The sequence below is a fragment of the Pseudorasbora parva genome, chromosome 13 (assembly GCF_024679245.1).
Source record: "Pseudorasbora parva isolate DD20220531a chromosome 13, ASM2467924v1, whole genome shotgun sequence".
NCBI lineage: Eukaryota > Metazoa > Chordata > Actinopteri > Cypriniformes > Gobionidae > Pseudorasbora > Pseudorasbora parva.
The window spans coordinates 33545048-33567211 of record NC_090184.1 but is presented as its reverse complement, the minus strand read 5'-3'; the positions used below and the strand labels follow the sequence as shown (position 1 = coordinate 33567211).

At 35.4% G+C, this 22164-nt stretch overlaps 1 protein-coding gene across 1 annotated transcript in view; it reads right to left on the bottom strand.

Moving 5' to 3' along the window:
• The window catches only part of prkcz (protein kinase C, zeta), a 149752-nt gene extending 127588 nt beyond the window's left edge, over positions 1-22164 (bottom strand). Inside the window, exons 1-4 of the mRNA XM_067414071.1 lie at positions 21573-22164; positions 6822-6943; positions 5853-5942; positions 5470-5520 (exon numbers count right to left, since the gene is read on the bottom strand). Of these exons, the coding sequence (XP_067270172.1) occupies positions 5470-5520; positions 5853-5942; positions 6822-6943; positions 21573-21643 (334 nt within the window). The 5' untranslated portion in view covers positions 21644-22164. The remainder of the gene's footprint in view (positions 1-5469; positions 5521-5852; positions 5943-6821; positions 6944-21572) is intronic.

Sequence of the window (22164 nt, the reverse complement as noted above, 5' to 3'; positions counted from 1 at the left end):
AATATTTTTTATAATGTAGGCTATTTATTATGACTATTATTATTTGGCTATTATAAGAATAAAAATAAATAATAAAAAAAAGTATAGGCTACTAATAATAACAGTAGGTATGGTTCGAATGTATATTATTATAAACATGTCTCTATATTGCAGTGCTCTCAGTGTTTTCCTGTGCACTAACTCCCAATCATAGACTGTAAAAAAAGTGCATAATAATCCTAAATAGTAGCTATGTGACATTAGTAATTTTCAATACTATTTAGAGCAGATTGCACATTGAGATGCAGGGCTTATTCTTTTTATGGTCTATAGTGTGCATGTTCACCACTGCTCCTTATATGTGTGCAATAACTCCGACTGGAGTTACAATATTCCCTCACGTCCCTTTTTCTCTTTTTCCATCTCCAAACCTCTTCTGTTTACAGCCTTTATTGCAACTTGAAGAATTTTGTAAAATCCCATCTCTATTTGCTTTTTAAACTCCACGAGATTTCAGTTTAATATGTTGCAGGCTCATTTATTGATAAATTATTGATCATAAATTATACTGATGATAATAAATAATATAATAATATTGGGCTTGTTTTGGGGCCCCCCACCCCTCTGTATTCTTCTTACCTGAGAAGAAAATGAAACAGATGTCAGAAAATCCCTTATAGCCACACGCTGTATTTGAAACTCTTTACTCATATCAGTGTTGTTGTGTTAATATTCATTGTCTATTATAGACTACGGTATACGATAATATTTCAGTTTCAGTGTATGCAATATTAAGAATATTTTCACTGCTTCAAAAGTCATAAGAAAGCCCTTTCCCTCCAGAAACTGAAGTCATATGCTTTATAGCAGTGGTTTTCAAAATGGTGGACAGGGACCCCTGGGTGCCACGAGGGGACGCTAGGGGGGTCATGGCATAAAAAGTATACCAAAACAAAATAATTGAATAAATTAAATTATTAAAGTAAAACAAATAAAACCAAAAATAAGCTAAACAATATTCCCATAATGGCCCTAAGTTTAGGCTAAAAGGACCCATATCTATTTGAAAGTTGAACTGTTTTGCAATATGAGGTCAACACAATACAGGGCCGAAGCTGCTGTGCATTGTTCAAGTGCAATATGCTGTTGAAATACAAGCATTTTCTGTGAAAATTTACATTTTCTGTTTTTTTACTGTATTTGCTTAATATCATTGTATAAAAAGAGGTTTAAATAAATACAAATCTTACAGACATACATGATTTGTATAATTTTTATTTCTGTGGTAAGATGACTTGAAGTGACTCGAAACTAAAATGGTAGGACTTGGACTCGACTTGAGACTTGTTGGCTTTGACTTCTGACTCGACTCGAGACTTGCCTCATCTTTGACTCGACTTGACTCGGGACTCGAGGGCAAAGACTTGAGACTTACTTGTGACTTGCATAACAATGACTTTGTCCCACCTCTGCTGTAAATTATTTTCTGATCCATTTTTTACAAGGAAACACTGCATCTCTTACCTCCTGTGAGAAAACACCTGACACAAATACAGCACAAATTGCTGACAAGGAAGGAAACAAAACTGGGCCAGAAAAAAACGAACACAGACAGAAGTTAACAGCCTGTCATAAGTCATTATGTACCGATCAAGGGGGTCAGACAAACACCTCTCATGTACAAAGCAAGATCACATCCACAGCGAACTGTAGACATCGTTCAGAAACACAAGGCACTTTCATCTGTATGTAATGCAAAGCAAAAGAAGCTCCAAAACACACACACACAAACACACACTCATAACGCATATTAGGAGTTTTCCTTATAGGCACATACAAGATGAACCAGGGAACCTTAATAAAATTTACCACTACCTCTTTGACAGGGCAGCAGACAATTCTCTCTCACACACACACACACACACACACAAACAGCACGGCTGGCATCTTTCACGCCCGCGCCATAGGCAAGGATGATGGTGAATTCATAATGCTTTCAGAAAGAGGCAGCCGTATTCTGTACTAGGCACTGACTCAGCAGTTCAGCCCCGTCTGGCCTTCAGGGCAGTAAATGTGCACATTAACACAGGATTACTGTGCAGTTACCAATGTGGTATATACGGCCCTACTGAGAGATGGCATTTTTCCACCATAAAATCTTAGCTTAAAGACACCAAAACTGAATCATTTACCCTTTTACAAGACCTTAAAGGAATAGTTTGCATAAAAATAAAAATGTATTATTTCTCATTTACTCTTCTTCACTGTTCTTCATATCATTCCAAATGTACATAACTTTTTTTTGTTTTTGTTTTCTCTATTCTTCATATCTATTTTACTAGTCATTGCCTTATTGCCTATCACGTGATTTCAGCAGTTTAGATCGTGTGTCAAACTGCTGAAATCACGTGACATTGGCGATCCAAATCATTGAGATATATATAAATTAATCGATTGCCCAGCATTACATTATACATAACTATGTTTTCAGTGGTGTAAAAAGACCTTACATAATGACCCATTGATTTTATTACCTTAGAATAAGCCTTTTCTATCTACATAAACCACGGGTCCCCTTACAGTGAAGTCCACCATTTTGCGCCGTCATGTTTTTACAGTAGAAACATATACGGACAAACTTCTCTACAGAGCTCTAGCTACTCTCTGCTCTCTCAGACAACACCATCTTTGTCCAGTGTTGGCCACCGTAGCTTCTCTATGTGCTTCAAAAGGGAGGGGTGAGTGGTGGGCGGTTGCAATTCACCACTAAATAACGCTAAAAATTACATCGTACACCTTTAATAGACAAATTCTATAAAAATAAATTAAATAATATTAATTATTATTCAATTTATTATATTATATAATGACATATTTTAACTGAACAATCCTTAATCAAGTATTCAATTAAAACATGTAAGGAATATTCAATTCCTTTTTATGGAATTTTACTATTAATTGAAATGTGTAAATCTTAAAATGTATTAAAATGAGTAAAAAAATGCTTTTTGATGTCCATTTGTACCTATTTATGTATATTCATCATATTTATATTGTCTAAGTAGTAGTTCTAAACTGTATCTTGTATATAACTAGATATTTGACAAATAAAAAGTCTGGAAAATAGCTTTTTTACATAAAAGCTCTAGAAAAAACTCTAGTATAGAAGTAGTCAACACAACTTACGTGCTTTGTTTAATGTTTTCTGAAGCCATTTGGCCTGTTTCTCACAATTTCTGATTCACAACATGCATTATTCTATGAGTGAGATCTTTTCAATAAATCGTTTGATCTAGTTCCCAAAACAAGTCTGAAAGATTCCTTCACGAATCTCATCTTAATGACTCATTCCATGCAGGGCTTGACATTAAAGGAGTAGTTTACTTCAGAATTTATATTTTCGGATCATTTACTTACTCCCACATCATTCCAGATGTTAATGTCTTTCTTTCTTCAGTCAAAAGAAATGAAGGTTTTTGAGGAAAACATACCAGGTTTTTTTCTCCATATATTGTACAATGGTTTGAAGGTCAAAATTGCATTTTCATGCAGCTTCAATGTGCTCTACACAATCTCAGACGAGGAATAAGAATCTTATCTATCTAAATGATCATACAGTCGTGGTCAAAATTGTTGGTACCCTTGGTAAATATGATCAAATATGGCTGTAAAAAATAATCTGCATTGTTTATCCTTTTATCCCTTTGATCTTTTTTTTTTTTAAATCACAAAAATCCAACCTTTCATTTAAGTAAAATAATTGTAGTAGTAAAATAATCACAGATGGAGAATCGCTGAGATTAGTTGAGTCTTGGTATCAGAAAGCCTAAACAATTTTTTCAAACAACCCCTACATCACCACATGTTGTTTGGGAGGGATTCAAGAAAAATCCTCCTCGCTCATCCAGAAACAAACTCCAGCATATTCAGTGGTCAGACACGACTGGAAAGTCCAAAGGGACCTGGTTCTGTGGTCAGATGAAACTATAAAATAGCTTTTTGGTAGCAAATCTACCAGATGGGTTTGGTGCAAACAGGGATAAAAAGTACCCCATGCCCACGGCAAAAAATACAGCAGGATCTTTAATGTTGTGGGCCTATTTTTTTGCTGGAGGTCCTGGACATCTTGTTCAGATACATGGTATTAGGACAACGATCCAAAACAAACATCAAAATCAGCACACAAATGTGTCACTGAGAACAAAATGAAGCTTCTGCCATGGCCATCCCAGTTTCCTGACCTGAACCCTATAGAAGATGTGTGGCTGAACTGAAGAGAAGAAGCACCAACATGGATCTGGAAATCTGAAGGATCTGGAGAGATTCAGTATGGATTATCAGCATCAGGCATTATAGGAGAAGACTCAGAGCTGTTATTTTGGGAAAAGGAGGTTTCAAAAAGTATTTAATTAAAGAGTACCAACAATTTTGGCCAACGTGTTTTGGAGAAAAGCATTTATTTCATAATGTGATTTACCCCCCATTTTCAATTATTTTACTTCAATGAAAGGTTCGATTTTTGTGAATGTTTTAATAAAAGATCAAAAGGATAATCAATGCAGATTTATTTTTTACAGCCATATTTGATCATATTTACCAGGGGTACCAACAATTTTGACTCTTCTTGCCTTGAGCTGCGATGCGCCATGCATTACATCTTCACGTTGGAAAGGTTGCACGTGACGTATGCGAAAGTACCAATCAAGTGTATATTTTTTTAGAATATGACCGATCGTTCCGATAGATAAGACCCTTATTCCTCAGCTAGGATTGTGTACTGTAGAGACCTTTGAATCTGCATTAAAACTGCAATTTGGACCTTCAAACCGTTGTACCACATTGAAGTCCACTATATGGAGAAAAATCCGGAAATGTTTTCCTTAAAAGCCTTAATTTCTTTTCAATCCCACTCTAAAATTCAGTGAGGGAATGCAGGTGCATCTGTCAAATCACTGTCGGAGAGATGAGAGGGCGAGAAAGATGAAAAATGTAAATATTATATATGAAATTCCCACCAAAGTGGCTAGTAGCAGTGACCGCTTCACACGCCACTGCTGAAATACACCCGGATTTGGCGGATATTGATGTCAGGTCCTTTTGATTTTGGAGCTTAATTACATAGACATATAAAGTGACATGTTTCATTTTTTTTAATTGTTTTTTTGTGTTCCATGTACGAAAAAAGCCATATGGATATGGAATGACATGAGTGAGTAAATGATTCAGATGAACTATTCCGTTAGCAACACAAAGTCATAAATTAATAGAGGCTTGGACCATCGATGTGTTCAGTGAGCTGTTAAACAAAGCAAAGGGGGAAAGAAGAAATGCACAGACTGAAACTGTTCCTAGGTCAGACTTGAAAGAGATCATTTTAGGTCTGTTTCCTGTATTGAGTGACTGTAACTGACAGAATGACCTCTTTAAACCTGATCAGCACTGAAGAGCACATGTAAAAGGCTATAAGTGGCAGGAAGACTTTTGACTCACTGTCCTCTCCTGGGCACGGCATACCAGGTTTTTCGGGAATGCTTGGGAATACTAGATAGAGAAAAAAAAAAGACAGAAAGAAATGAGTGCGACTCAGTCCAGTGGTTTTATTTATTTATAGATGTGGGGTCAGCAAATATGCTAAATTGCAAATACGCAATTTTCTAAAGTAAATGAACTCTTATCAAGTGCTTTAGCTGTTCAGTGTACACATGATATTTTGAGTGGTTTGGCGGATTTCCGCTGTGTGGTTTGAAACTGCATTAAGCTTTTTATAAATAGATGAACACAGAAAGAGACATTCTATTACTGAAGTAATTAAAAATATAAACAAAAACAAGGGGAAAATAGATTCATTTCAGGTGTTTTGAGTGATTGAGTACCATGCAAAAGGAGTCCTGAGCACCGGTTCCGGTTGTAGATCCGGAATGCTTCCTCTAGCTCCATCTGGGATGAGATTGTACACGGGTCCCCTTAAAAACATGACAAGGAAAATGACAATGGAAACAAACAGTCTAAAATATCATGGCAAAATAAGTGATATGTTGCTTTCATTAAAGCAAATGTTTAAAAACATTTGTTTTTCCAAATATACTCAAAATTTATTCGACATTTAGCTCAGGGAAGAGTTTTCTTGTATTATTTATATACTTCTATATAATATAGCTTATATTTTCTTTTTAATTTTAGCTTAAGTTTTAGTTAAAAAATTGAATAATGTTCTTATTAAATTGTAGCCTAGAAATCTAGACGCACCCTAGCGGCAGCAAATATAATCTGCCCGTGAGTGTCGTCTAGCAACTCTCAATACCCTTCTGAGCTGTAATCGCCTAAATCTTGCTGGGCCAATCACATCATGTATAGAGTCGGTGGGCGGGGCCATAATGACGACGGCCGAGTTGCGCGCTTCTAGTAAACACAGAAACTGGCGAACGGCGGTCTTTCGAATCAGCTTTGACCGAACATTTTTACAAATGTAAAATATAAATCATGTTTATATTTATGAAATATTTTTATATAAATGTAAAAATATATATAAATATTAATATAAATATATATGGGGAATTGTCATATTTAGGATCCCCTGACATCAACACATTTGAAAACAGCTGATTTAGCTGATGTGTATATCCAAAGCGACACTTACACTTATTATAGGCACAACCCCACATCTGCTTTCTTAATGATTATCTTAATGATAATCTTATTGTGAATGATTAATTTACATGTTATTCCAAACAGAGAAACATTTTGTCTTCTTTAATCAAAATATACTAACTTGTACTACTTCAGAAACAACTTTCTTTTTCTGTTGATGTCACTTATGGCCAAAGTTCAAAGGTTATATATACCTTCATCGTCAATCCACTTGAGTGTTATCGGCATCTCTCTGCGGACACCACACATCTTTCTCACCTCCTCGCACACCTCAGTGTACGTCATGGTCAAATCCAAGTCAGAGATTAGCATGTCCCTATAAAAAATAATAAATAAATAAATAAATAACATAAGGCACCTTCATACAGATCTGAGAACAGATTGAATCTGCTTCCGTATAATGGGATTTGTTTGTTTAAAGGTAAATGATACAAGATGAGTTATTTCGCAGACGCAACCTAAAGTTGGACTTCTGCATTTAAACACTAGCTGTTGTATAACAATATTTGATGTAAGTAATGGGTCCCGATAGCTGACTAGTCAACAACTAACAATTCATTTAGTGAAGTCAACAAGTTTTAGATTATAATTTTGTTCCATTTTTAGCAGCCATTTTTATGCTTTAATTAGCATCCGCAAAGCTACTACAACAGCCCTACAAGTACAGAAAGTCAAGAGGTTAGTCAACTATGCAAACTCTGATGCTCAAAATACTTAGTTGGTTTGAGTAGTACAAACTTAAATTAAACTAATTAGTTCAGTTATTAACTGTGAGTATTTAGAACTTTCTTTTTCTTTTGAGTTAACATATTTCAAGTATTGAAAGTTTCATTGTTTTGAGTTGTATGAACTCATTTCTTTTCATTTAGATTAACTCAAGTTTAACTGAAACTGGGCTGGAATTTTAAATTAAGTGTTGTATAATGTTTTTTGTGGGCAAGATTAAAGGTAAGGGAGATTTAGTATAGCGATTAATGTTTTGTTATCCTAATTTAGAAGATTTTCTGTTAATGTGGGTTTGAGAGCAGGTAAGTTACATGTTTTTATTGTACTCATTCAGTAAGTGCTATACAATGCTATTGTTAGCAAATTAGCAAGTAAGCATTTAACTCTGAATTAGTTTGTTATAGCTAGAAAAATATTTATATTGAGATAAACTGATCATTTTAATTTAAATGTATATATAAGTGTACTAAAAATATTTCAAGTTAAGAACAATAAAATATGAGTACAAAATAAAAATCTGACTTAAACTGACTTACTTTGAGTTTATTAACTCTTTATTAACTTTTTTTGACAGCTTAGGGTTTACAGTGAAGTAAAAAAATAATTTGATTTACTAGAACTTAACTAAATAATTTTATTAACTAAATATTTTATGTTAATTGCTAGTTAGCTAACTCGGTTCTTCAAGTTAAGAGCAATTAACGTGCATACGTGTACTTACTACAAACACAAAGCTTGATAGTTCTGCTTAGTTCAAATTGGGAACATCATAACTCAAAAATGTTTATCTAATGTGTCTAAATAAAATGATTTATATAAAAATAACTAATAATAAAATTAACAAACATAACATTTCTATACATGTAAACTAAAACTAAATATATATTTTTTTAAATTAAATATATTAAATTAATACTATAATAGTACATAAATTAGTTTTGCAGACATTAGTTACTGCTAATGCTAACTCTGATATTCTATTTTAAATTAGTAAAGCACAACAGAGCAGATTTTTGCTCAGTTTACCTAGTCTGTTTATCACCTTATCCATTAGGATGGCAAGTTAGTTTAGTTTAGTTTATTGATTTATATAGCACATTTAAAACAACCAAGGTTCAGACCAAAGTACTGTATAAGAGCATTAAAACAAAATCAAAACAGAATTACACATTAGATATAAACATTGAGGGCACATGGGAAAACATTTACACCATCAGTTAAAACATAAAGAACATAAATTAGTTTTAAGGATGCTTTATAGCAACCTAGGGGGAGATCTAATATTAAGAGGAAGACATTAGCATGGCATCAGCATGGCATCGAGGCATGTGCCTAAACTGCCCAGAATCACATAAGAAACCATGCATCTCTAAATGTTCTCTGTAGCTTTAATTTGCAACACTGGACTGAAACTGTCCATCCACAGCTAAACAAGCCACATCTGTTTGGATACACAAGAGACTTTTCTTTCAAACCTCTAGTACACAGCTGCCTAGTCTGGTCCCTGCCCCACTTTCACACTGCATAGTGGAAAGAGCTGCCTCAGGGAGAGCCAAGCACAAGAAAACATCATTTGGTGCTGTGTTCAGAATCACTTCAGCTAGAAAGGGAGGTTCAGTGTACACAATTGCAAACCTATTATTACATATTAATTAACATATGAATGATTAAATCATCGCTGGCCTCAAAAGAGCCTTCTTAGGCATCAGGACTAATGTGTCTATGTGTGGATTTAACAATCGTTTATCTTTCTTTAGGGCGTAATTCTAATTATACCTCAATCCTAGAATCACTCAATACTATATGAAATTATTATCATGGTATTTCCATCACAGTATTTAATGCATGGGTTGCTAGCATTCACATTGGCATTTAAACGCTGAACCTAAAGATAATGAACATAAAGGCGGGGTATGTTCACAATCTAATTGGTCGGATTTGATTAAACAGAGCCTACATGCACTTGTTGTATGTGTGCGTAGCCTACATATGATGGTATTTTGACCAGCTGAGAACTTGTGAAGAACAATATCTTACCTGCATACTTAAATGATATTCTTATTACTATTTTTTAGATCCTTCGTTAAAGGTGCACTATGCAACTTTCCATCCGCCTATTCAAAACAAAGGCGTAGTTTGATGACGGCAAGTGTGAGCACAGTATCTTCACCTCACAGTCGGTGGAAAATAGGACTCGGGCAGAAATCACGTTCATGGATGCAGTTATTAACGTTACTGTAGTATGAAGAGCACGGCTGCTGGAGCGATTGTTGCACACACACGCCTCGCGAGGACCGGGACTTTTATTATGACGGGACGGGACACAGTCGCCGGGCGCACGCACTTCCGCTTTTTCCGGTCATGATTATAAGGTAAAGCAGCTCGGGTTATCATATTAGATACATTTAAGTGTGTTTAAAATGATGTTATGACGTTACTCTGTGTGTTCGCTCGGCGCTGCTGTGACATGTTCACACTGCTAAGGGAAAAGTGCTTCTGCAGAATAAAACCAAGGGTAGCGCAGATATGACGCGATTGACAGGCGACGCGCTCAAACGCTATGCTGAAACATCTCGGTCCTTAGTTAAAATAGCAATTTTCTCACAATTTACAAATAGTTGGAAACATTTGGGATATTGTAGGTACTCAACTGAACAAAATATATAACACTGGCCAAGTGGTTTTTGGATATTTTACTGCAAAAATACTACATAGTGCACCTTTAATGCTGAAAAATTACTGTGACAACAAATTAAAATATAATTTATTATCTAATATTATTATAAATTTAATAAATTATTTATGTAATCATATAAAGAGTTTTTTTGCAACCTTTTTTATTAAAAGCTAAAGTTATGTTATGTTAAATTATGTATCTTCCGGCCTTATAAAAAGCTAAAAACATTTAGAGATGTTGAATACTCAATTTATACAATAGACAATTAATATTTTATTTAAAATCCTTACTTGCTAAAATAAAATATATTTATAAATATCACTTCAATTATGTCTGTCTAATCATAATTGAGCTTTGTTTAATTGCAATTTTTATTTTTGCTTAACTTTTTCCTTATAAAAAGCTAAATAAAAAATCTAATTTAGAAATAGAGAATATTTAGCAAATTTAGACATTTACACATTAGACATAAATATAGCTTCTTTTTTTACACAAATCAGCCTACAAACCACCCACAGTTTCTATATAGATGGAAAATACTCTGTGTGTGTGTGTGTGTTTCTGCTGAGATGAGCTCTATAGCAGCTTGCCCCTCAGCGGGGAAACCTTCATCATGAGTTCATCTTCTGCCACTCTGCCCTTATGCCTCCATCCGTCCCCCACCATTCTCAGCCCCCGAGCGACTGGCCGGCACTGAAGCTGTGGGTGAAAGATCTCCTACTACACGACTCTCTAAGGCCTGATCGACTGATAAATGTCAGGACTCCCTCGAGCAGCTGCCGTTCGGATCGTGCTTCGCTCGGCTCTGACGCAACTGAAGAGGCTGGGAGGGAAATTAAATTCCAGAGCTACCCATGTGAAACATTTCTGATTAACATTAATAAGTGTTAACCATCCCTGAGGATGCCAACAGTTAAATTAAGTAATTTCAGAGGTGTTAATTTCTCACTCTATAATAAAAGAGAGAATGCTGGTTCTGAAATAGAGTCATAAGAGAATCATAAGAGTGGCAATAATGTTATTTGCACTGAATAGAAGAAGAACAGAGGTGATAAACAAGAAGTTTCTGGCTCAATCTGAACTCTTGATTTGTTAATGCTCACACAGGCATTTGGCATTTTGCTCTGGCACAGAATAACATAAACTTAAACATTTGACAAAGGGGTGACTCTAGCAGCTATCACAACTGCAAGAAATAAACTCCTCTAAGGAAATCACTGAGATTCAGCAGAGATTTAACAAGATAGCCACCTTGTAAAAAAATGTTTAAACTATTTAAAAAACAGTAGCTTAATTATCAGCAGCTAAACCTCTTTTTATGATTCATAATTGTATAGTGTAAATTAGCGCCCTACAGACTGAGTTATGTGAAAATCATCTGACAACCATTACAAGAAAAAACATATAAAAAGCAATAACATTATGGTGTTTTGGATAGAAATGGACTATTGCTATCCAAAACACCATCCAAAAAAATGCCATAAGACCCCCGCGGTCAGCTGTTTCAGCAAACCTGCTCGAAAACCTCTTCGGTTCTTGGGGAAGCTCAAAGGTGCTCCATAACACGAGAATGAACCTCATTGCTTCTCTCACACATCAAGTGAACATGTTTGAGCTTTAGTTTACCATGATAATGTGTGAGTTGATGAATATTTATATGTCAATAAAAGCCTAAATTCAACCTTCTGTTCATCATATCAAGTCATTGTGTCTCTTCAGAAATTTTGGGACTCAAATCCTATATTCAAATGGATTAGTTTTATGATCTCTTTATTAACTTTTTGTGTTGTCAATGGTATGACAGAAATCTTAGGTGAGTGACGGTGAGTAAAAAATGAAATAATTTTCATTTTTGGGTGAATTATCTCAAATCAGCACATTAGAATGATTTCTGAAAGCTCACGTGACACTAAAGACTGCCGTAATGATGCAAAATATTCAGCTTTGCCACAACATTTTTAAATATATAAAAAGAGGGGAAAAATGATTTTTATATGTTAAATAATTGCAACCATGATGAGACTTATTTCCCAAAAAATGTAAAAAGCTTACAGAAACAGTAGCGTGCTTAAAGGTGCAGTGTGTATAGGCCTGTCACAAAAGTCAGTAAATCAATTAATCGTAGGTTTAAAAAAAAGAGCTTGATCGGCCTCGATAGTTTCCATTTGCATGCTTGTTTGTTTTCCTCATCTCTCTTGCTGACTGCGCGCGCCTCGTCCGTTTGGGGAGTTGTTTATATTCGATGCGCAGACTGGGTGATGAGACGTCATGCTCGGCCAGATTCGCCTGAACTATTGCTGGGTTACCGAGCCGCACGCAAAGTTACAAAATTTCACGTGCACACCGCCAAGCAAAATGGGGTCTCGCGCACTCAGCGTTGACGTTATATCGTGCGGACGCGTTGAGTATAAACAAGGCTTAAAGCTACACTGAAGTTGGCAGTTTGATAAATGCAAGTTAATTCTTCAGTTCAGTCTTTGTGTGCTAAAAAGGCACATGAGTTCCTGTAGAGATAGCAATACACATTCTCCTTTTTTTGCCAAATAAATGAAAAGCATGTCATCAATGTCTTCACTATCGCTGTATCAAAATCTCACCGAGTTATCCTCAGAGATGGTCAAGTTCAGTATGTGCATGATTACATGATATAACCTTTTTATTTTAATACTGTATCCTAAATTGTGGATAATTAAGCTATATATCATATGCTAAAGTACATTTCTGGACTGTTAATGATTAAAAGAAAAAAACAACAAAAACAGTAGAGAACCTAAAACCGTGATACGAGCCGAACCGTGGGTTTTGTGAATCGTCCCGCCCCTAATATGCACCTAAAACACAATAATTTATTGTTTTTGGTATTTATTCAGTGCATTTTTTGTTAACAGACTGAGAGTCCATCGCTTTTATTGTTTTTGGTTGTTTTGTTCATTTAATGTGGATATTTAAAATGTTTTGCGTTTTCAGTGTTAACTAGTCTTTAGAAATAAAAGTTTATTGATCTTTGAAAAGGTGTACCTGCATTATTATTCCATTATCATTATTTTAGATGAAAATGGTCTCAGAACGACAATATTATCATTTATTGCAATCATTTCTTGGCCAATTTATCGTCCAGCAAAATTTGTTATCGTGACAGGGCTAAGTGTGTATTACAATTGTAATAGTGTAATAGTATGTAAAATGTAATATATACATAACTATGTTTTCAGTTTTCAGACCTTACATAATGAACCGTTATGTTTTTATTACTTTAGAATTAGTGGTCAACCAATATTTTGTTTTTGATGGCCGATATAAACAAGCCTGTATATAAATACATAATTTATACTTTTCCAATATTTATTTTCTAGAATATTTCTAGAATAGTTTTAAATGTCGTAACTAAACAGAGGGTTCTGGCCTGTGGTGAATTCAGAAACTCTCTTTTAGAATGAAATCTTTGGCTCCATGGTAAATAACTAAAGTACATGCCTTCCTCTTTTGTTATAAAGAAACAATCCTCAACCCCTTGGATGAGCTGTCCAGTTTAGTGCAGATATGGGAACAGCTGTAGCTCATATGCACAGGCTGAATCATCAAGAACACACCCCGCTCGCTGAGTTCAGACAGAACTAGAAAACCAACCTGAAATGGTGCAACTAATAGACAATGGAGAAGCCCACACAAGAGAAGAAGCTCAGTGAATTTAAACAAATGTCCTGTCTATATGGAGAACAGTGTCATAGGGTTCAGTACTGGATATATATTCAAATTCCCACAGAGTACACAGCAAAAAACATGTTGGGAGATTTATCACCACGGGTGTTAAAATTATCACTTTCCGGGTGAACATACAGGTCCGTCTTTGCTAGTGTTAAAACAACACTGACGAAAGTGTTCGTTATACAAACACTGTGTTAGTGTTTCTTTTTAGTCACTCAAGGTGTTGAGAAATGTATTACTCATAAGTGTACATTTAACACTTTATGGTGATTAATCTCACACACCCAGTGTATTTAATGTTTATTTAATGTAAATACTTAAATACTAAAATGGCACTGTGAATGAAATTTAAAACAATTTATATATATATTATTTTATTTTTTCCCCAAAAAAATCAAGTGACTACAAATTTATTTGAATATTTATTGAAATTGTAATATATCAATTCCATTACATTTATGTATTTGGCAGACACTTTTATCCAATGCGACTTACACTGCATTCAATACCATTTTTAATAAATAAAAAAAAAACATTTTTGTCAGTTCTTGCTTTCGCCGGGAATCGCTACAGTAAGCCATTGTAGTCACACATATAATTGAATAAAACAATTTCTTGTTATACTCCAATGCTATAACATCTTACCATGATAAATCTCTACTGCGTTTCAAACAAGATTAAACAAAGAAACATTCCTCAAGTAATGTTTTAATTGAAAATACAAATATTCAACATTGTATATATTAAATCAACCTTAATGTTAAAAAACTGTCTGGTTTGTAATTCATTCTGATAAAAAATACTATTCCTTTATAAATTAATACATTTACATTTGGCAGATGATTTTATCCAAAGAGACTTACATTGTATTCAATGTACGCATTTTTACATTTTGTCAGTTCTTGCTTTCCCAATTCATCGATCCCACGATCTTGGCGTTGATAGCGCTCCTCAAAATGATCCAAACACATAGTATCGTTCCTGTTAAAGAGACACATTTGGTTAAAACAAACACATTAAAAAAATCTAAGATATAAAGTTTCAAACATCTTCAATCAACAAGCAGAGATACTTGCATAGCCTGTCTTCCTTTCAGGATCGTTTAGGTTTGTAGAGTAATAATGCCAAGGGCATACATAGATTGTGGCCTTAAGTGGTTTCCTTCTGCAATAATAAAAAATATTCCATGAAACAAAAATCCTCCAAAGCAGAAAGCAAACTAAAAGACTCAAAATAATCAGGTCACTTTGTGTTTTACTTCAGGTTATCTTTATACCAACACATAGCAAGAAAACGTTATATTCAAAACATAAGCACTACTGTTACAGATTTACAATACAACTAGAAAAGGCTAGAACTAAGTTGTACAGAAAAAATCGCGCATGGAAGGGCACTAATGCATGTCTGCTCAACTAATACAAAATAAGACGAAAAATGTCAAATAGTATGAGTGTGCAATGTCGTGGAATGTATACGCCAAAACTCATTTTGGCGTGCATATGATACGCACTTATATGGCGTATATATGACACGGTCTCTTGGGTAGGTTTAGGGTAGTGGGGTGGGGGGTTCGTATGTATAATACGCCATAAATTGCGTATCATATGCACGCAAAAAACAGCGTATCATATGCACGCCAAAATGAGTTTTGGCGTATACATTCCACGACATTGCACACTCGTACTCAATCTTGAGTTTCTATATGACTGAAGCAGTTCATGAAGAAAAGCGTGTCCTACGATGTTTTCGACATTTTGGAGCGCTGTACAGAATGGTCGGTGTATGTTATCAAAGTACCACGAGAAGATTGCTAGAACACACAGAGCATTTCACTCGCAAAATGTTGCAGGGCGATCAGTATGCGCAGCGCCGACAATGATGGACCGTGCTATCCGTGGGTGCTCGGCCAGGGATCGAGCCCTGGCGTCACACAAGAAAAAAAAAATAAGAGCAATTAATTCATTCGATTAACGTCTGCTTTCTCATTTGAATGACATTTCAAAACACCAGAATTAACTCGTAGTTACGGGGTGAAAGATATAAACGGTCTTATAAAGGTTGGAAGCCCTAAAGATACTTAACGTTATGCCAAATGAGAAGAAATAACTATCCAAGTCCAGTGAGTTAAAAAATGACACATAATGTTAATGCTGCTACATTATTACAAAATTAATACAACGAAATTAAGTCACTTACGTAAATCTCGTCCTCCATTAACGAATTTAGTGTGTTAGTGGGGGTTATTCAGTTATGTTAAACTGAATGGCGGATCAAAAGCGCGCTAAATTTAAACTGAGGTAAAGAAAAAAAAAAACGCTAAGAGTTAAGTCATCCACATCGGCTACGTTACTCACTATACAAGCTCATTAATAAATCACAAGTTGATAAGATAATAATATTATACTATACCTTGTCCTTGTAACCGTTGTGTGTGCAGGGAAATCCATAAAGATGGAGAGACCGAAGGATGAGCTGGGAAATTTAAAATGCTCTGCACATGCGCAGATGTTGATTGTTAACACCCAAAGGAAACACTGTGCTTTATCACCCAAAGGAAACACTGTGCTTTAACACTAAACAAGTGATAAAGCATATAATATTTGTAAATTAACACCAGATTTTATCACTAGATGCCCAACACCAGGTTTTTATCCCTCAGTAATTTGCTGTGTAGATTTGCATGACGGAAAAGGTTTAGGATGCTTCAGTCTTTGTTATGTCGTCACTGTGTTCTAAACTTAGCACTGAAACTTTAGGATTAAAGTGGAATTTAAGGCCTATTTATTCACTGATTCTGAATGTTTTGTTCACAGCAAGTTCAAACTACATTTCTGAAGTGAATTCAGACATCTCACATAAATGCTCTTTTTTAAATATTTATTTATTTATTTATTTATTTATTTTAAACAAATAATGTACCCTAACATTTGCAGTGGCTTCACCTTATGGTAGTGATTTACGGGAGGTGAGCATTATCTACAGACCTGTCTGTGTGGTTGCTATAGCAAATCAAATCTCTCTGAACCTCTTGAGTCCTGGACTAAAGTCCAGCACTGGAAATGGAAATGAAAAATACCTGCCAAGTTAAACTCTCTGCTGGCAGCGCAGGCTGCCGATGGTTGAGCGAAGTTACATTTATAAGTGTGTTTACATTGTGTTAATTCAGTGTATTGCTAAGATATTAAACTGAAGGTTTGTTTATGGTTAATTATGTAAAATAACAATTATCATTTTTTTAATCCATAATAACAATACAATTATTCTTGAGCAGGAAATAAGCATATTAGAATGATTTCTGATAGATCATGTGACAAATTCAGCTTTGACACACACTAAAAATTAAAATACAGAAAAAATGTTTTGAACATATAAATTCTATATTTTAACTGTGTATTATTCTGACACCTTTTTATCAGAACCAGCATTAACTTCTTGAGCAATTTGAGCTTCAGTAGCTCATCTGATTGATCAGACCACATAGGCAAGCCTTCGCTCCCCACGTGCATCAATGAGCCTTGGCTGCCCATGACCCTGTTGCCGCTTTTGTGGACCACTTTTCATAGATAATGACCATTGCAGGCCGGGAACACCCCACAAGACCTGCAGTTTTTAAAGATATTCTGACCCGTCATCTAGCCATCACAATGTCACCTTTGTCAAACTTGCTCAAATCCTTACCTTTGCCTGTTTTTCCTGCTTCTAACACATCAACTTTGGAGACAAAATGTTCATTTTCTGCCTAATATATCCCACCCAACAGGTGCAGTCACGGTGATGAAGAGATAATCAGTGTTATTCACTTCACCTGGTCATAATGTTATGCCTGATCGATGTGTATACACAGACGTTTTTTAATTATATTTCAGTCCAATCTTTTTTCATCAACAATATTGCATGTTGATATAGTCACAGTTATCATTTTACAACTTTTGCTCAGATTTTTGACACTTTTCCAGTCTGAACAAGTTGGCTCTAGTTGCCGAAAGTCAGAGCCAGTCTGCAGATTTGATTTCACAGATCTCGCAAAAAATTGTGTATCATGGTCACGACGATCGCATTCCATCCAGTCGGAGGATATCAAACATGTTTGATATTTTTTGCAGATTTTAGAATAATTAACTAGAATTAATGTGGAAAAGATACATTTTATCACATGCTGCCTCACGTCTAGTTAGGAGACAGTATTACACAGCATGTTTGAGCTTCCTCAAGAACAAATGGAGTTCATTCTCAAGTGTTACGCCGCACGTTTGAGCTTCCACAAGAGGTTTGTTCTCGCGCGTTAAGCAGGTTGGGTTGAGCACCTGTTTATGTCCGCTGATCAATGTTTGTATGTGAATAAAAGCAATCGTGTCTCTTCAGAAAATTCTGAACTAAAAATCATGGATAAGTTTTATGATCTCTTTAAAAACTTTTTGAAGAGTCAAAGTGGTATTTATGCAATAGAGGGACAGAAAACCCTCAGATTTCATCAAAAATATTTTCATTTGCATTCCAAAAATGAACGAAAGTCTTTGAAACAACATGAGGGTGAGTAATTAATGACAGAAGTTTCATTTTTTGGGTGAACTATCCTCTTAAACATGTCAGCGAACCCAAACTTGCAAAATGATAGACAAGTAGAGCATTTCTGATTGGCACATTTCAGCTTGCATAGCCTATATCTGTCACTGAGATTCAAAGCATTACGCAATATCAGAATCTGTCAAGTCATAGGGACATTTTATGTGTGGCAAAATAGCTTAAAGCATTTTTACCAAGCATTTCAAACAACAACTGTCTATTACAAATGTACAAATATACAAAACGTGTCACTTCAGGTGATAAACAGGGTCAACAACATTGAGTATCCAGCAATTTCCCCTAAGAGATGTGCTATTTAAAACCGTGTAATCTCTCTCTTGAATGTTCAACAATGAAATGTTTTGGGCTGAAACCTAGAGGCCTGTGCTTGAATAAACAGTGCCTGGAATCTGTGAAAAAGAGTCATTACTGAAGCTTATAACTTGTTGCTAGGCAACTGTCTGGCTCAGGTTGTCATTTCTGTCCCGTCTGGTGCAAACTTTCTCCAAAATATTTTTAGAAGTGGGAATCACTGAGGCTTTCAAAATGCACTGAAAATGCTGACCCAAATTCAGATAGCTCTTTTACACACTCATGTAAAAAGGAATTCACACTTCCACAGACACTGAGGAACTAGATTCACTCTTTACTTCCTATACCAAGTTCACTGGCACGCCATCAGGTATTGTGCTTTTGATTCAAAGGTCTTTCTCCACCCACTCAGCCAGAAGGACATAATGTTGCATAAATATTTAAAGCACGCAGTCCAACAATGATTTATGGTGCATTATCTCATGCTTTTCAATGCTGGATTATAATATGAATATTTTTCAAACAACCACCCCAGAGATTTTTTTTAAGTGAACAATCTATGTCCCTATGTTCCCATGGTCTTATTTAAAGAGATAGTTCACCCAAAATGTAAAATGTATCCCATTATTTAGTCACCCCTTAAGCCATCCTAGGTGTCACTCTTGCACCAGAGCTAGACTTGCGTATGGCCATTACCGGAAACCAGTGATTATAGTTTTTAACGTTATAAATATGGATGTTATTTCTTTTTCTTAAAAAATCACATTGCTTATCTTACTGAAAGCCTGTGTTAACCCCCTTGAGCCGTATGGAATACCTTTATAATGGATTGATGCACTTTTTGGAGTGCCCCAAAAGCTTCTATTCAGTTCTATCTATTCAATCATATTATTAAGCTTGGAAGAGCCAGGATATTTTTTTAATATAATTCTGATTGTGTTCAGCTGAAATAAGAAAGTCATATACTAGGATTGCTTAAAGGCAAGTAAATTATGGGATATTTTCATTTTGGGGTGAACTAAACCTTAAATTCATACATATTCAAGACATGGTGCTTACAGCCTTGTTTAAGAATGCTATACGACTACTAAAGTTTCGGAAATGAGCCTAAATCATTCACATTGTTGACTAAAAGCTGAGTGATATCACCCGATGTGCACTGAAGCTGAGTGAGAGATGATGTGATTAATAACAATGATTCACAATGATGTATGTAGACAGTACGTGTTTGTGTTATCTCACTCTCTCCTGACCGCTTACATCATGGCACTTTTAGCCAAAAACATAAAACAAAATATAAAGTCTGAGGAGGATAATAAGTTGGAAACAGTAAACAATTCTCTATTGTTTATTGACAGAAGCCATAGCAGGGGTTAGAACCAGTGCAGCCAATTCAAGTCATGTGTGGCACCAGCCACTTATCTTCATTCAGTTTAAGCTAATCTGGTGGGATGACACTGGTCTGAAGTGTTAGTTCACCCAAAAATGGACATTCGGTCATTAATTAATTTCTCACCCTCATTGCCATTCCAAACCTGTAAGACTTTCATTCATCTTCAGAACACAAATTAGGGCATTTTTGATGAAATCTGAGAGCTTTCTGTCCCTCTATTGACAGCTATGCAACTACACCTACAAAGTTCAAAAAAGTTTGTAAAACTAATTAATATGATTTGAGTGGTTTATTTCAAAATATTCTAAAGAGACATTATCACTTTATATGTTGAAGAGAATCAGATTTAATTTAGGCTTTTATTCACAAATAAACATTTATCAACTGACACATCAGTTGTGGTAAACTGAAGCTCAAGCATGTTCGCTTGACTTGCGAGAACCAATGAGATTCAATCTAGTGAGCTTCTGTATATGTTCGCTGATGAATGTTGATAAAAGCCTAAATTAATTCTGTTCATCATATAAAGTGATCTAGTCTAGTCTAATTTGGAATAAACCACTTCATTCATATGGATCTCTTTATGAACTTTAAGAGTCTTTTAAACTTTAAGTGGTGGTTGTGTAGCTGTCTATAGAGTGACAGATTTGATCAAAAAGATCTTTATTTGTGTTCCGAAAAATAAACTATTACAGGTTTGGAACAACATGAGGGTGAGCAATTAATGACAGACTTTTCATTTTGGGTGAACTATCCCTTTAAAGTCTTCAACAGAGCTCTCAAGCAACCACCAGAATCAAAAAAATGTGATTGAATTTTCACAATTGAATTGCTAAAACTTATAATACTATAATAAGTCATTTTATAATACTAATTAAAATCCTAATGAAATATGTAGGCAACAGCATGCTGTATATAATATAACAGTAGAGGTGTTTTGAGCAACAAAAGAGCACAACCTTCAGACCACAACAATATTTCAATATTTGAAAAATACACTCAGTAAGTTACTTTTAGCTAGTCAAAAAAATTACAAAAATAAATAACAATAACTTGGTCAATTGCATGGCATGGCTGGGTCATGTGATTTCAATATGGTGGCACCCATGACACGAGCTGGCCACCTGCGTCTAAAATAAAAGATTCTGAATGATATATATTTATTATATAAATGTGTTGTTTATTTGAATTTCTTTATATGTATTTTTTTTAATTAGCAGAACTGAGTGCACCTTTAGACTTTTTTTAAACATTTCATAGGCTATGTAAGAGTTTATTAATAGTATTTGTTATTTTCTTACTATTATATAGTAAACTGCACTAAGCTGTCACAGGCCAGCAGAGACAACGTCTCCAAAATAAATAAAAATACATCTGTTAAAAGTCAATCAAATGCATCTAACGCTGAACTATCATAACATTCAATATGCCGAAGTTTTCCAGGTGTGGGAGTAAAGTAAACATGTTCTGCTTACATTAAACTGCCAAAAGCCGGACATATTCCGACCTTTACGCCAGCACAACAGGCCGACTTTAAAACATTAGCCGGTGAAAGTTTACAACACTCACCCTCCGTAATGCGCCTTTATTTTCACATATTCCGAGGGCAAATCCATCACCGATCCGTTACTGACAGGCATTATAACTCCAAAAGTCTACAAACACTCTCTTGGGATATAAATACACAGCCTCTGTCTATCACAAGACGATATCAGATGAAAAGTGACATAATTCCGAATGAACCGTGTCTGTGGTCAACCTTGTCCTTAACGCTCCCAGTGTCACGTCACCGTTGAAACCTGGCTGAAACGATCCATATCGCGAGCGCGTTATTCAGCTTCTTTCCGGTACGCTGGATTTTACGGTGTCTTTGCTATGGTTACTCATAGGGGCGGAGAGACACAAAAGTATGGCTACTTCCAGGGCTGGCCTGGCCTCGGAATCCACCTGTTGTTCACTTGCGCTTCCGTGGGACATTCCGTGTGGCGCAGAAATATTCCAAAGTGCACTTCATAACATCATAACAGACCGACTGCGTGTTTCGCGCGGCGACTGTTCCATTATTCCATCCGGCGTGACGTCAGCAAGGAATGTGCAGATTCCGTGAACGCATTATTTGCAGGTGGATAACGGTTTGCACAGTGTGGGTCCAGCAGGACAC